Genomic DNA, 16,885 nt, shown 5'->3' with positions numbered 1-16,885 from the left:
AGTCCTAGCAGTTGGAGATATAGCTCTATGGTGGGCCTCCTGCGACTCCGGAGAAAGAAAATAAATTACTGAGTGGAATCAGAGAACTTTTCTTGGCACTGATGATGAAGCCATGCACCTGGAGGTGATTCAACATCCAACGTGGGGGCCTGTGCACTGCTGACTCTGATGGAGCTCTGATCAGATGTCATCCAGAAAGGGGTACAGGTGAGCTCCTTGCAACCTGAGTCTGGCTATTATCACCACCAGTATCTTTATCAAAATCCTGGAGGCCTAGGACAGGCTGAACGGGAGCATTCAGTACTGATGTCTCCTGACATAGGTGAATCTCAGAAGGCTGTAGTGGCATGGTGTGATTGGAATATGGAGATATGCACCATTAGATCTACTGAAGTCAAGAAGTCTCCTCCCCTCACCCCACTAATTGAGCCTTTTGAGGTGATCTCTGATACCCCCATGCATTTCTGCACAATGAAGAAGATGGAGTAGAACCCAGAGAACTTTTCTTCTGAGGGAACACTCTCTATTATTCGGATATCCGGAAGATGAGATATTTAATTCTGGATCAGATTGTGTTATATGGCGTCGTTGTAGCTGTATGAAGAATGCATGGGGTGGAGCCTGCAACTCAGGGAGCATCCATTGTTCACTATTTCCCTGGCCCACTTTTCTTTGATCAGTGAAAAATTCCTCTAGGAAATGGGAAAACCTGCCCCATAGCTTCTGCTCTGGGCGGAGGCCTATGTGATTTTTGTCAACGTGGATTTTTCTGGAGGGCTGAGGTCCCTCTGGACTTTCCTCCAAGACCTTGATTCCACTATTTTCCACTGGGGAATCTGTTGTCCTCACAGTGGTACCAGCAAAGGGACAAGGAGAGAAAGGAGTGACTCCTGCTGAAGGCTGGTCTATAGTCTCTCCTGAGGGTCCTTAGTGGGGATGGAGAGACTGTTTGGATATTCTTGTATCGTCAGCCACCACCTTTTCCAGCTTTTCTCCAAAACGGAGGGAGCCTGTAAACTTGGCCAAGCATAGGACCTGTTTAGAGTGAGCATCCACAAAGCCATAGGTGTACCCAGCTAGTGAACTGGAAGCCATGGAGCAGGCTGAGCACCTCATAGCATCCATTGATGCGTCAGCTGCAAATACTGTTGCTAGGGAGACTTTCTTTAAAGTGGAGCCACAGTCAGGGTGAGCTCTGCCCTTAAGGCTTTGAGATCGTTCAGCCAGGAACGAGATGCTCCTACAAAGCAGGCAGTTGACAGGGACACTCAGAGGAGGCTTCAAAGTCCTTTTGAGAGTGGTCTCCACCTTCTTATCTGTGAGGTCCATAAGGTAGAACTCCCCCGAGGGAATACCATATTCCTGGCAAGGGATGCTTCAGTAGCGTCCACCTTCAATGTCTCTGCAATAAAGCCCTTTGGTTCTTGAGTATTATATAGCCTGAGGTCGCTCTTGTTAATGTGGTTGCTCTTATCAGACTCGTTCCATTCATCCCTAATCACTTCATCGAAGGCAAAGTGAAGGGGTATTGCCATCTCAGGGGAAGTTTTTGAGGTGAGAAATTGACTCTAGGGCTTACTCTCAGGAACCTGCTCAGGTTTCAGAGGCAGACAACCCACCTTCCTCAGAGAAGGAAGAGTGAAGGAGGAAGAGGAGTCAGGGAACCTATATCGCCTGGATTTTTTGAACTTTTTCTTTCCCTTTTTATGCTTTTTAGATTTTTTTTTAAAACTTTTTTGTGCACTTTGGGAGCACAGAAGCTCTGCTGCAGATTTGGCGAGGACTTTTGTGGCTTGCCTTCCTTAGAGCCTGGAATCCTCTCAAGAGGTCTGTCTCAGAATCTGCCTACTGGGTCCCATTTCCTCTGAGAGCAGGGAGGGGGAAACTCATGGTCAGAGCCCTCCTGAGCTTGGGAGGGAGGGGGCTGATTAAAAGCCCTGCTTCTTTCTCCACGGTGCTCTGACCCACTTTAAGACTGTGGGGGACAGGACTTGTGGCCCCAAAAGCCTCCCCTTTTTGTTCTGCAGTTGTCCCCTGGTACTTACCCCAAGTCGAATGGTCCAGGTCCTCCTCGCTTTTGGAGCCTCTCCCAGCTCTGCATTGGGGTTCCTGATCCATTTTTCCCCAATTGGAGTCATTGCTGCCTCAGTGACTGAGTGACCCTCACCCACCTGTCTGACTTGTAGTCACGGGACTTAACAGAGGTTGGATGCAGGGTGAGCACAACTCACTATCTTCCAAGCTTGAGAAGGCTGCCTATATATAGAGCACCACTTGGATTTGACCTGGTGCTTTCTTGGCTGCTCTGCCATACCTGTAAGGGGCAGAGTAGCCAGCAGGGAAGACACTGTATGGAAATTCAGAGAGGGTTAAACCAGAGAGGTTAACCAACCCAGGGAGGAGGAGGAATACAGAGAAAGGAGAATACTGCTCCCCACTACCCAGAAAACTCAGCAGAAAAGTTAAAATAGAAGGAGTAAGGATGGAAGCAAACGAAACTGCTACTGTCTTCTGCTGCAGAGGCAAAGAATCTGGTGGCAAGCAGAAGTACACTGAGTTTGGCCATACCAGGCAGTGCCAAAATACTGATCCGCCTCCATGAGCTGCAGAGAGATGTAAGCACCCAGGCATCCAGAACTGCAGGAGACACTGGGCTACAGATATTTGTATCCTACAAGGCAAATTTCTCAACATAATGTTTCCTGCTGTGCAATTTTTCCTTCATTGCCTATATTTATTTTATACAGCATCTGCAATATTTGATCAGTTAAGACTAAAAGCAATCAATTCCTCTATGAATAAATGGACTTACAAAGAAAGGTGGAATAGAAACCAAAAGGAACTACAATTAATTGCACTAACTATTAATATTAATGGGGATTTTTGCTCAAAAATTGATGGCATGATCTGGTCTATGATTCCTACAACGTGTGACCTGAAAAGAGATATACAACAAAGACATATACTACTCAAATACATTATATATCTCTCAGCTGCTCAGTTTACAACTGTGAGCAACACTAAGAACTTGTCTAAGCTTAAATGTGTAACCATATAAAGCTAGATTGTATGGTACAGAAAAACAAAATATACACACAAATATATAAGAACTTTTATTTACTCAAGGACCCACTCAATACAAGCACTTAACTTGAATAGTTGATTAATCGTGTTTATTATTTGTAGTACTTAGGGATCAACCAAGAACAGGGCCCCTTTGTGCTAGGCACCATACAAACAGAGTATTGTACTGTCCTGGCCCTCAAAAGTACTTGCCATTGATTTCAATGGGATTTTGGATATGTCCAGTAGTAGGAGAATCAGATCCAGGGGCAGACAGAGGAAAAGAATTGCATATTTGACTTTTATGGAGTATTATAAATGTTTTAAAACACTATTTAGTTTCCTTTCACTTTTATCAATTTGAAACATGAACTGCCTATCTAAGCAAGACAGCAAGCAAACACAAGCACAATAATTATTATGTTTTAACATTCCTAGATAACACTGAACTTTACCAGGCTCGGCTCCTGAAAATTTGTCACTATTTCTTCATTAGCTTGAGATTCAGTCTTCTTTTCCTGAGATTCAGCTGATGTCTGCTTTGCAAACAAGAAAGAAAATTAAGTATGATCTTATGACTTATATTTTTATCCTACAGAACAAAACACCAACAAAGTGATATATTCTCATAAGCATGAGTTTTGTTTTTCACTGCAAACGCTGATAAATTAATTTGCAACTAGTAAGTACATTTATGGACAAATGATCTTAGGCCCCTATCCTACAACCACTTTTGCACACGCTTAATTTTACTACCATGAGCAGCCCCTCAATGGACTTACTTATGGTAGTAAAGTTAAGCACATGCAAAAGCATTTGCAGGATCAGAGCCCTAAAGAGCAGGATGTTGAGTAATTTCTTGATGCACCACCTCACATGCAGAATTCTGCAGGCAGAGCCAGCAAAAGAGTTACTACAGGGTTTAGAAGGGTGCTCAGCTCCTTGCAGAACTACTCATCCTCTTGTGAAGTTGGGGTGTGGAGCCACACCATGTCTGTGCTCAACATATGCCATTTTGTTTCTGGTGCACCAAAGTAGAAGCACCAACTCACCATGTTAAGTAAGGTGTGCATTTCTTTACTCCACATGGTTGCTTCCTATGCATCTGCCAAGTATGTGCGGATAACTCAGCAAGTGTGCATTTACCCTTTGTGACATATAGGGGTTTTGGGGGTCAAGTCCTAAAGACAGCACTAGCTAGTGTGAGTTTCATAGCTAAAGCTATATTTAAGAAACGTTCTGAAATAAAACATGCTTTAAAAATCAAAGATATTGGAAACATTTATAATCTAAACAATTCACAGACGCAAATAAATACAAAGCTCATTAAAGCCCTCAACAAAACACGTTAGAGACCAAAAATGGAAGAAAAGAAAAAAGAACGCTTCAGCAACAAAACGCCTACTGGGATTGAGACCACTTATTTTTAAGTTAAATGTACAATGTTTCAAGACAATGCAATTTTCTCTTATTGGATACATTTTCAATCTAGCATAGTGAAGATTTTAAAATACACAAGCAAACAGTTTTTTGCATGTAATACTCAATTTAATTTTAATCTACCGAGTAACATTTCATTGAGAGTACATTAATAAATAAGCATCAGAGACCATGTATTTTCAAAATTTTGACTTATCAGTGATGTTGAGTAAAAAAGCTGTCCAGAGGCCAAGAAAAAGAGAGCTGGGTCTACTCCTATCCCACAAATTTAATCTGAAAAGCAATGAAAAGCTATACAATGCTCTGAAAGGGACCCTGATATGTGTTTATTACAACTACCTTTATAATTCACCAATGACTTGCAACAACAGACAAAGGAAAAACTATGCTTTTCAAGGCATTAGGTAGTTTTTCCCTGCTTCAGAGGCAAGGAACTGAACTGTTCAGAGAATTCATTGTAACCAAAATAAATTCCTCTGTTTAATCTCACAGTTCTATTTTTAATTCTTAAAGTCCTGCTAATGTTATCTACCTTTAATAAATGTTTTTCACTATGTATGAAAATTTGATATTTTACGTAGCAGTTTTATTTTACCTAAGAGATCACATTTGTTCTTCAATAGATAGAAAATGTTAAAATAAGTTTAAGGAAGAATCTATATTTATATTTAATCTATATTCTATTTATATGCAGTAAATAGGCATGCCCTGAAAACCCAAAGACCAGCACTTCAGCTGTACTAAATCAGGATAGCACCACTGATTTACACATGCTGAAGAGCTGGCCCAAAACATGTTTGCATTCTGTGGAAGTCATAACATGGAATATACAACATGAAGATCCCACTAACACATTTTGAGTAGTAGGTATGCTTAAAGGTATAGGTTTCCAATAAAAGAATACAAAGATGTTGCTATTCTTCCTACTAATGATCAAAAGGTGTATCTTAAAGCAGTGGAATGAGAGAATAGCTCCTGACATATAAGAACAGGTAGAATACATTCAATATCATCTTCCCAAGCTGGAACACACAATCTTCCTCCTTTTGCAACACCTGCACATATTTCCCCCCTTCACAGGGGAAGAGGAAGTCCTGTCCTCACCTGCCTCCAGCCCAGCCGGGATTAACACCTAACCCGACTCAGGGTAAGAGCAACTGGCTGGGAAGTCCCCAGCCCTGTGGTGATTTCTCTCTCTGCTGATGCTCCAGGTGCCTGAAATGATCTACCTGCACAGCTAGAGAGTGGTGCGTGACTGCTCTTGCAGCTTCCCTTTGCTTCCCTGTCAGAAAGTCATTTTTCTGCGGGGAAGCAAAGAAATCTGCAAGGGACATGAATTCTGCACAGAATTCCCCCAGGAGTATATATCACAGGCCACCAACAGCATGCAGGACCCACACACTAAGGATGAGGGAAACAGTAATAAGAACACATGTCTATATAGAACATCTCTTTGCACAATTAGATTATTTTGAGCTGATTAGGTTTTTTATAGAAGATTTAAGCAAATAAGTTAAACATCAGAGGTCCCTACCTCTAGGCCACCATCACCAGGCAATTTCCCATAGCATCATGACAGAAGTGTGTATTGAAGAGAAATTTGGAGGAAAGTGTAGTGGCTTACCAGACTATTTCAGGGACAATATACCATGCATAATGGTTGCATGGAAGATTGTGTGATGGTGCTTGTGAAGCAAGTGAATAATTGGGCAATGTAGGATAAAGAATAGTATTATTAGTAGACCAGAGGAGATGGGGCGTTGGCACAATAAAGTACATGTACAGATAAGAAGGATGGGTCTAAATTGAGAAGGGCCTTAACAAGTCTGGAACAGACAGCTTCTGAAGGGGAAGCCAGTGGAAGGACTCAGAGCAGGGTGCTGTGTTCAGACATACGGGTCAGGAAGATGACATTAGCAGCAGTATTTTGAATATACCTCAGGTGAGCGTCAGGAAGTGAGGGTGAGTGTCAGGAAGACCAGAGAGAAGGAGGTTGCAATTATCAAGACGGGCAAGAAAAAGAGCCTAAACAACAGTGAAAAGACTATCAAATTTATTCAAGTCCTCCTTTTTTTCTTTTGCGGATACAGACTTTTTGCGGATTGGGGGGGAGGGATAGCTCAGTGGTTTGAGCATTGGCCTGCTAAACCCAGGATTGTGAGTTCAATGCTTGAGGGGACCATTTAGGGATCTGGGGCAAAAATTGAGGATTGGTCCTGCTTTGAGCAGGGGGTTGGACTAGATGACCTCCTGAGGTCCCTTCCAACCCTGATATTCTATGATTCTATGACTAACACGGCTGCTATTCTGAAACCAGTGAAAAGACTGAATCTTAGATATGTTATAGAGGAAGGACCAGCAACATTTGGACACAGTCTGAAATGGATGCTCATATCTGCATTCCAAAATAACGTTACCATTCCTTTAGCAATTAAACAAAAAAGCAGAAGCAGTACAAGAAAAGGATGGACATCAGTTCCATGACAACCAATAGCCCTGGTAATCACACTTGTAATGAAAAAAAACATTATGTTTCTTTTACAGAAGAACAGTGAGGAGCCAAGTAAGAGCTGTGTCCACAAGTCTACTGTAACCAGAAAAATAAAGATGAGAAAAGTCTGACCTTCCTGCTTGAAGGCCTGATCCAAATCCTATTCATATCAATGAAAAGACTCTCATTATCTTTACAGGAGTTGAATTGGGCCTCAAGGAAACAGTGAAAAAGAGAAAGTTTAAAATATCTGCATATAGTCTCTGTATGAAACTGTTCTCACTTAACCACCTTTCACGTATTGCTTGCTGGTAAATTGGTGGAAAATGCATGCTCAGTCAATTTCAGAATTGCCGCTTAAGCTTGCAGGTATAGTATTAGTATTTATATCTTCTACAAGAATTGCTTCTCAACTAATGGTGCACCATACATAGATGTATCCAAAAAGCATAAGCCAGTTATGTCCAAACTATAATTTAAACCTCAACTAGAACATAAAGAATGTAAATAGCAAACATTAAAATGACATAAATATCATGAATAGATGTAAATGTCAAAGGGAAACAGATCTGGTCAACAGTGACTAACCCTTACCAACCCACTTCTGAAGCACAGTAAGTGATTAGCCAAACTATCAAGCATAATGAAGAAGATCACAACAGGCCATCATTCTGACATGGACTCACAGTACCCAGAGACAGACAGACAGAGCCACACACACACATAAGTTAAAAAGATAAAAGTACTGTATATTTGGTGTTGGTTTGATACTGTTCATTACACAGTTCTTGTATAGTAACAATATTTGCATGCTCAAATTTTTGTGGTTATTTTACCAAGATTTTTATTTTACTAACAAAACAGTTTTTCTTCTATCCATATAACCCAAAAAGTTATTTGGAGCGCCAAAGAATTATTGTACTGTAAAAAATAAAGATGATCAGCTGCAGGTTGTTTAATGCTGAACAAAAGAAATACATTTCTGCAATGAATATAAACTGAATATAAAGTCAACAAGTAACTTGGTAACTCAGTATATTAAGAGTTAGCAAGCACTGACAATCAAATTAAAATTATGATTAAAATTCTACTTCTCAACAAAACATGGTGGGAACTATTATTCATAACTAGTTCCCCTTGAGGAATCCAAAGAAAACATGGTTGAGGGGTCATGTCCCTCTGCTGGGGCTGGCATACTTTTCCCTGGATAACAGTAGTCTTTTTAAGGCTGCTGGGTAATTGTGGTCAACCTTGTAACAGTATAATAAGCTAACAACATTAAGTAGCCAATGCCAATCAAGAATGAGATAATAAGAAGGGGAAATATGTAAATAAATAAAATCTCATTTAATTACAATAGCTTGTTTTCATTTCAATACATGTATTTCTTGGATATTTCTATTTCACCTAAAATAATAAATTTCATACCTTGTTTGTAAAGGCAAGGACTGAAACTCAGCAAAAGATATGAGATAAGCTGTGCATAACAGATTAAAAATAATTGCTAGACTCTTCATCCTATTTCAAAAGTTACTTCAGTTGAGCAAATACATGCTGCAACTGCCTTTGACTTTACATAACCTAATCAACAATTGTTAGAGCAGCATTCACCCTTGTTAAGGCTCAGATCTTCTAGATAATGAAAATGCTAAAGAACAACCAGACCTGCAAAGACTCTCCATTTTAGATTTTTTTTTTTAACCTGAACCTGTCAATGAAAAGTTTTAAGTGAAAGGAATTCAAGATCACTGTACAGATTTTTAAAAGTGCTCTCCGCCCAGCAACTCCCATTGAAAACAATGGAGAATCTCTCCTCCCCACCTCAAACTGGGGACTGAGCTTTTTTAAAAACCTGGCCACTTATTTAGGTGCCTAAATGGAAACTATAGGTTATTGGGCCCTTTTGAAAATTGGGCCTAAGACATGTGTAGTTCTTATAAATAGGTGACAAAAAGTAATGTAGCATAAAACTAATAATAATTTTTATTGCAAACTGAACAGGAAGTCACAATGGGATGTGCTCACATATACTACTGTTTAAAATAGAAGTTCAGTTAACTTACACAATTATTGTTGCTCTCCGTCTAACTTTTGCATTTAATCAAACTACATGATGTTGGTTATCTCAAGTGAATTTATTGATCATAACCGCATTGACAGCAGTAGGGAATCATAGAATATCAGGGTTGCAAGGGACCTCAGGTGGTCAACTAGTCCAACCCCCTGCTCAAAGCCAGTCCAATCCCCAACTAAATCATCCCAGCCAGGGCTTTGTAAAGCCTGACCTTAAAAACCTCTAAGGAAGGAGATTCCACCACCTCCCTAGGTAATCCATTCTATTGCTTCACCACCCTCCTAGTGAAAAAGTTTTTCCTAACATCCAACCTAAACCTCCCCCACTTCAACTTGAGACCCTTACTCCTTGTTCTGTCATCTGGTACCATTGAGAACGGTCTAGATCCATCCTCTTTGGAACCCCCCTTCAGATAGTTGAAAGCAACTATCAAATCCCCCCTCATTCTTCTCTTCTGCAGACTAATGATATTCTCTGCCTACCCATAAAATGCATACAGTCACACAGCTCCACTAATTTGCCTCACCTTGTTCTAGGGCAACCACCTCTGCATAAAAGAGTAGTTCAGTCTCCATGCCCATTTATTCCTGGGATTCTCTGATGATATTGCCAACACGGGTGCCAGTTGCAATAGTGGTTTTGGTGAGGGGGCTGGACTAGATGACCTCTGGAGGTTCCTTCCAGCCGGAATTTCAATGATTCTGCATGATCACCTGACCACTTGGAAATGGAATAAGATCTTCTTTCATCAACTTATCTCACACTGGCCAACGAGCCATCTGACAGTAATATCTACTGTCCTGGTTAGAAACTGAATCAGTAATCACCAAGTAAAAAGGCTCTGTATCCAATTAACAGTCTTCTGTAGCATTTTTTTTAATGCTTGATGCCTTATTGTAGTCTTTTACTGTAAACATTACCACATTAGATGAGAGGAATCTCTAACACCACATTAATAAATCTAACAATAACATATTAACAGTTTTTCTGTGATTTCACAATGCTGAGCAATAACTCAAAACTGACACCCTTAATATTGTTACCTTATAAATATTTAACACTTATTAATCTGTCAATATCAAACATATCCCTTTAAAAAGGAAACAGAAAAACCATCTAAATAATAAGCAATGTAAAGGACCAATGTCCAAAAAGAGGCCCTTAAATGAAGTTATATTTTAACTGGTTTTAATATTGGCTTGATTTTACTTTTAAAGGACACTGCAAATTGACAGTAAGATACAATGAAGGAAGCTCTATAACACATCAGTGTTTTTATCCATTTGTTTTGTCTGGCCTCTGTGTTATAACACATTGTAGGATCTGAAAAACAAATATACAACTTTTCTAAAAGTAATATTTACTCAACAGAAAATATTGCTCTTGTTCTGGTTCACCTACTTCCATTTTTATGCTGTAGTTCCGGCCAAGAACACTCTCCAGGAGTTCTTTGATCATCTGGTCTGAGGGAGACTGAAAAGTAGACTGCAGAGAAGCAATTATTTCATCAATAGACCTTGCAACCACTCTCACAGGCAACTTTGGTGTGGAAGTAAGCTCTTCTGGTTTGCTCTGCTGGAAGTTCTTCTCGTATATTTTTGAAGTGTCTGGTCTAGTTATGTCTCTAGTCTCTTCCAACTGCTCTGAAGCAGACCTCACACTTGGATGGCTGCAGGAGACACTGCTTCTTTTACTCAGTGCTCTTCCCGGCTCAACAACTGAATCTTGTTGACTTGCTTTTGAAAGTTCTCTGCATACTTTCTTATCTTTTTTCCTAATAACTATTTCCTTTTTAGAAGCCTTTTCACTTGAATCAGAATCTGTAGAACTAGATTCATCACTTTCTTTACTGTCATTGCTAGCTTCTTCAGTTCTATTTGTTTTTACAACCTGAATGTTTATCTTTAAAGAATGGGCTCTAGCCTGCACTTTTCTAGTATCTTTGACTTTCTGTAACAGAATGGGGGGCTTATAAGTTACTAGTCTTGGATGAAGAATGAGTTTGCGATATTTAGGCTTCCGAGGTGGTGCTGGTTGTTTTAACATAGTGATTTTTTTAGTGGTACCTGCTAAAGATGCTATTACTGGCATCTTTACACTTGTACTTTCATGACTACAACTACTATTTTCCACATTTATTTTTTCAGAGTAACTTTTCTGATTTTTGTCAGCACTGTCCTCTTTTACAGAAGATTTATTTCTTTGAGTCATTGTGCTGAGATCACGAGTTTGTTTTTTCATGTCTCTTACTTCAGGAGAGATTCTTACTTTTCTGTGAATTTCAGAACTGCCAATGAATTCATTAGGGACATTTTTATTTATATTAATGATGGGCTTATGTGGACTCTCTGACCTCGGAAGATGATACTGCTCTAACTGATGTGACTGATCTGGTGTTAAATCTTCCAGTAAGGGCTGAGTGCTCACATTTGTATAAGCAGTAGCTACTGCTTGTTTGAATTTAAGAAAATCCTTCCGAGATTCCTTGCATATAATCTCACGCTCCTTAATCATATTTAGTTCTTCTAGATAACTTAGTCCAAAGTGCTCATGTTTTCTAGCCATTTCCTTTTAATATATGTGGCCTGTAAAGCAAAACAGAAATGTGTTTATATATGTTATATACAAACATACACCTCCTAATCCTGCAAAGACTTGTGCACATGCTTAACTTTATGCACTGCAAGTAGTTTCATTCATTTCAACAGAACTACTCACAGTATGTACAGTTAAGCATGTCTGACCAGCCACTAGCACTTTATCTACAGCAACTTGAGCCACTCCTACCACTGCTAGCAACTGCTGGAAATCTAGTGTAGAGAAGGCCTAAATGTGGGAGTGCTAAATGCAAAAAAATAAAAAGATGGAGAGCCTTCACCTGCAATAATAAATTATCCCCCTCCAAAAAGACACTACTCTCTCCAATCAAAGAAAAAGATCCCCCCCAAGAAACTTCCCTTTAAACGAGTATCTGGAAAAGATACTCACAGCCCCAAAGGAGACCAGCTACCCCCAAAAAGAGATACAACCTGACCTCCCCAACATGAAATATACCAGTCCCCCAAATGGGACCCCTCCTAAGCACCCACCCAGCCCCCAAAGACACCCCCTGGCCCGCCCCAAGACACCCTCAAAAAGATACCACCATGCTCCTGACTTCCCCCCAAAATAACGCGTCCCCAGGCGAAAGGACAGCCCCTGGCCCCGTGGCGCTGAAGGGTCAGTGAGGCCCTAGACCGAGCTCTCTCACCTGCCCCCGGGGAGACAGCTGGGCAAGGCCTGCGTGCCCCGGGCTGGAGGGCAGTGAGGGAGACCCACAGCCACAGCCCTTCCCGCGGGGCGGCGGCTCTGCCCAGCCACAGGGCTAGGGGCTGGGGGGATGCGCTCGGAAACCTAGCAACAGACCAGCTCGGCTCTGTGCGTGCGGCCCGGCGGAAGAAGAGAGGGACCCGCGGGGCGCCTGCTTCCCGAGAGCGCCCCCTGCAGCCGGGGAGGGTCCAGCGCCGCGCGCCTTCCGGGGGCAATGAAGGGCGGAGGGGAGCATGCTCCAGCCCTGCCCGGGTTAACCTCCCCCGGCCCCGGCTGGATTTCCCCGGCGGTAGCCAGGGCTGGTCTCAGCGGGGATGCAAAAGGCGAGGCAGCTCGCGCTGATGAGATCCAGGCTTCAGCGAGTAGCGCTGCGGGGCATTGGTGCTGGACTCACTGCGGAGCGGGTCCAGCTCCTCCAGCAGTCGGTGCAGCTGCACCCGTTTAGGCCAGCCGCCAACGTGGCCCCTGCTCTGCTCATCTCGGGGTCACCCGACGAAGGGGGACACTTGGCTGCCGAGGCAGGCGGAGCGGTCTGGCCACCGGGCTGTGTGAGCTGTGTCTCCTCCCCAGCCCCGCGTGCGGACGGAACGGGAAGCCTGGTAGCTGCGATCCAGCTGTGGGAACTGTCCTCTGAGGTTACCCGCTGGCTGAGGGGCAGCGACCAGGGTCGGATGTCTCCCAGCCACGAAAGCAAGCAACTCGCACTCTGATCCTGGATTTTCCTTCAACCTCTTTTCTTCTCTGTATAAAGAAAACTCCGTTGCGCGGTCGCTGATGCTGTGCACTGGCTCCATGACATTTCTACTCGGAGCCTGACTGTCAAAATGGCATTCATGGTGTTTCATATTTATTACCTCTCAGAGACTTCCAGATAAAGTCCAAATACCTCTTTCTAACTGCCAACCCTGCAAACTCAGCCTGGAACTGAAGGTCAAACTTGAATCTTTCTGGCTCATTCATCAGCAACAATAAAGTTTCGATCACTGGAATTTAACTAAAAAGGTGGCTGAGGACCCGTGGGACAGAACAGAATCCAGTCCTGGCTCCCAGAACTGTATCCAATTTGCAGTGCTAACGGGAGTCAAAAGTAGAGAAAACAGTTGTGAATGGAGCCTTCCTTGTGCCTGCGGTTGCGGATAATAACCTAGTTTCCTATCCATAGAGGTACCCACTATACCTGATATAGCTAAGATCTGAGAGTTCCATGTTAACACTAATCCTTTTGTGTATTTCTGATTTGGGGGGATGGGGATCCCTTCCTTAAAATAATCACGCCCAACGCAATAGCAAAACCTTTTAGATACTTATCCAAACTGAACCTGGGTATCTCTGAGGCTAGCCCATAATTGTTGTAAATGGTCTTCACCACCAAGGTTTATATATCATTCAAAATGAAAGAAGAGCAATATTTCCCACAAGAGAACCCAAAAGACAGAACAGAGAGACAGATTAATAAATTTGAACACTTCTGCCCTTCCATTGTTTCTTTTGATAGTCCATCTAAGCCCAGAAAAATGCCTTGTTATTTTCAGGAAGATGTTTACTCCCGAGATGGAAAATGATTCTCTCCTCTCGAAGAGGAAAGATTAAGAATGAGCTCTCAAAACTGGATACTTTCATAAAAAAACAACCTTCCACACAAAATTCCTCATGGATAGATTTTACAGAAACTAGACAAGCCATTTACAACACAAATTTTGCTTCTCTACAAAGGAAAAAGGACACTAAACTATCTGAACTGCTACATGCCACAAGGAGCCACAACAGTAGTTCCCTGAACCCACCCAACAATATTGTTAATCTTTCCAGTTATACTCTTAGCCTGGCAGAAGAGTCTGTCCTATCTCGGGGCTTCTCCTTTTGTCCCTCCAGGCCCACAGACATGATACAGTTCTGTGGTGACCTAGAATCCTATTTTTGACGTCTCCAACTCAAAGAATATTTCCAACACACCTCTGAACAACATACCAACCCACAGAATCCTTCCTACCAACACTACAAAAAGAAGGATTCTGGGTGGACTCCTCCTGAAGGTCGAAACAACAGACTGGACTTCTACATAGATTGTTTCCGTCGATGTGCATGGGCTGAAATTGTGGAAAGCAGTATCACTTGCCCCATAACCTCAGCCGTGCTGAACACAATGCCATCAACAGCCTTAGGAACAACTCTGACATCATAATAAAAAAGGCTGATAAAGGAGGTGCTGTCATCATCATGAATAAGTTAGAATATGAACAAGAGGCTGCTAGGCAGCTCTCTTAACTTCTCATTCTACAGGCCATTATCCTCTGATCCCACTGAGGATTACCAAAAGAAACTACACCATCTGCTCAAGAAACTTCTTGAAAAAGTACAGGAACAGATCTGGGCAGACACATGCCTAGAACCCCGACCAGGGGTATTCTACCCAAGATCCATAAACCTGGAAATCCTGGACGCCCCATCACCTCAGGCATTGGCACCCTAACAGCAGGGTTGTCTGGCTATGTGGACTCTCTCCTCAGGCCCTACACTCCCAGCACTCCCAGCTATCTTCTAGACACCATTGACTTCCTGAGGAAACGACAATCCATCGGTGATCTTCCAGAAAACACCATCCTGGCCAATATGGCTATAGAAGCCCTCTACACCAACATTCGACACAAAGATGGACTACAAGCTATCAGGAACAGTATCTCCGATAATGTCACAGCAAACCTTGTGGCTGACCTTTGTGACTTTGTCCTCACTCACAACTATTTCACATTTGAGGACAATATATACCTTCATGTCAGGGGCACTGCTATGGGTACCCGCATAGCCCCACAGTAAGCCAACATTTTTATGGCTGACTTAGAACAACGCTTCCTTAGCTCTCGTCCCCTAACGCCCCTACTCTACATGTGCTACACTGATGACATCTTCATCATCTGGACCCATGGAAAAGAAGCCCTTGAGGAATTCCACCATGATTTCAACAAGTTCCATCCCACCATCAACCTCAGCCTAGACCAATCCACACAAGCGCTCCATTTCCTGGACACTACTGTGCTAATAAGCGATGGTCACATAAACACCACCCTGTACCGGAAACCTACTGACCACTATACTTACCTACATGCCTCCAGCTTCCATCCAGGACACATCACACGATCCATTGTCTACAGCCAAGCTCTAAGATACAACCACATTTGCTCCAATCCCTCAGACAGAGACAAACACCTACAAGATCTCTATCAAGCATTCTTAAAAATACAGTTCCCACCTGCTGAAGTGAAAAAACAGATTGACAGAGCCAGAAGAGTACCCAGAGGTTACCTACTACAGGACAGGCCCAACAAAGAAAATAACAGAACGCCACTAGCTGTCACCTTCAGCCCCCAACTAAAACCTCTCCAGCTCATCATCAAAGATCTACAACCTGCCCTGAAAAATGATCCCTCACTCTCACAGATCTTGGGAGACAGACCAGTCCTCGCTTACAGACAGCCCCCAACCTGAAGCAAATACTCTCCAGCAACCACATACCACACAACAAAAACACTAACCCAGGAACCTATCCTTGCAACAAAGCCCAATGTCAACTCTGTCCACATATTTATTCAAGTGACACCATCATAAGACCTAATCACATTAACCACACCATCAAGGGCTTGTTCACCTGCACATCTACCAATGTCATATATACCATCATGTGCCAGCAATGCCCCTCTGCCATGTACATTTGCCAAACCGCACAGTCCCTACGCAGAAGAATAAATGGACACAAATCTGACATCAGGAATCATAACATTCATAAACCAGTAAGAGAACACTTCAACCGCTCTGGCTACTCAGTAAAAGACTTAAGGGTGGCAATTTTGCAACAGAAAAGCTTCAAAAACAGAATCCAACGAGAAACTGCTGAGCTTGAATTAGTAGGCAAACTAGATACCATTAACTTGGGTTTGAATAGAGACTGGGAGTGGCTGGGTCATTACACATATTGAATCTATTTCCCCATGTTAAGTATCCTCACACCTTCTTGTCAACTGTCTAAATGGGCCATCTTGATTATCACTACAAAAGTTTTTTTGTCCTGCTGATAATAGCGCATCTTAATTAATTAGCCTCTTACAGTTTGTATGGTAACTTCCACCTTCTCTGTGTGTATATATATATATATATATATATATATATATATATATATATATATATATATATATCTTTTTACTATATGTTCCATTCTATGCATCCGATGAAGTGGGCTGTAGCCCACGAAAGCTTATGCTCTAATAAATTTGTTAGTCTCTAAGGTGCCACAGGTACTCCTGTTCTTTTTGCGGATACAGACTAACATGGCTGCTACTCTGAAACCTCTAAGAGGGTTTGTCATCATTCATTTCATTTAGCTTTAAGGTGGCAGGGGAAAGAAACCAACAAGAAGTACCAAAGAAACTGCCTCAGCACGTGTTGTTTCTTTCAGGCTAGAAGAATCATAGATGAAACATTTCTGGTTCACAACATCTGGGAGACAGGCATCAGGT

The 16,885-nt window shown here is 42.2% G+C and overlaps 1 protein-coding gene across 1 annotated transcript in view; it reads right to left on the bottom strand.

The window, feature by feature from the left end:
• TTC6 (tetratricopeptide repeat domain 6) overlaps positions 1-12,491 on the bottom strand; it is a 126,978-nt gene extending 114,487 nt beyond the window's left edge. The window contains exons 1-3 of the mRNA XM_074955883.1: positions 12,319-12,491; positions 10,470-11,653; positions 3,519-3,602 (exon numbers count right to left, since the gene is read on the bottom strand). Coding sequence (XP_074811984.1) covers positions 3,519-3,602; positions 10,470-11,633 — 1,248 coding nt within the window. The 5' untranslated portion in view covers positions 11,634-11,653; positions 12,319-12,491. The remainder of the gene's footprint in view (positions 1-3,518; positions 3,603-10,469; positions 11,654-12,318) is intronic.
• Between the last annotated feature and the right edge of the window lie 4,394 nt (positions 12,492-16,885).

The sequence above is a fragment of the Natator depressus genome, chromosome 6 (genome assembly GCF_965152275.1).
Source record: "Natator depressus isolate rNatDep1 chromosome 6, rNatDep2.hap1, whole genome shotgun sequence".
Classification (NCBI taxonomy): Eukaryota; Metazoa; Chordata; order Testudines; family Cheloniidae; genus Natator; species Natator depressus.
Note: the sequence above shows the minus strand (reverse complement) of the source record. Positions and strands in the feature narration are given on the sequence as shown.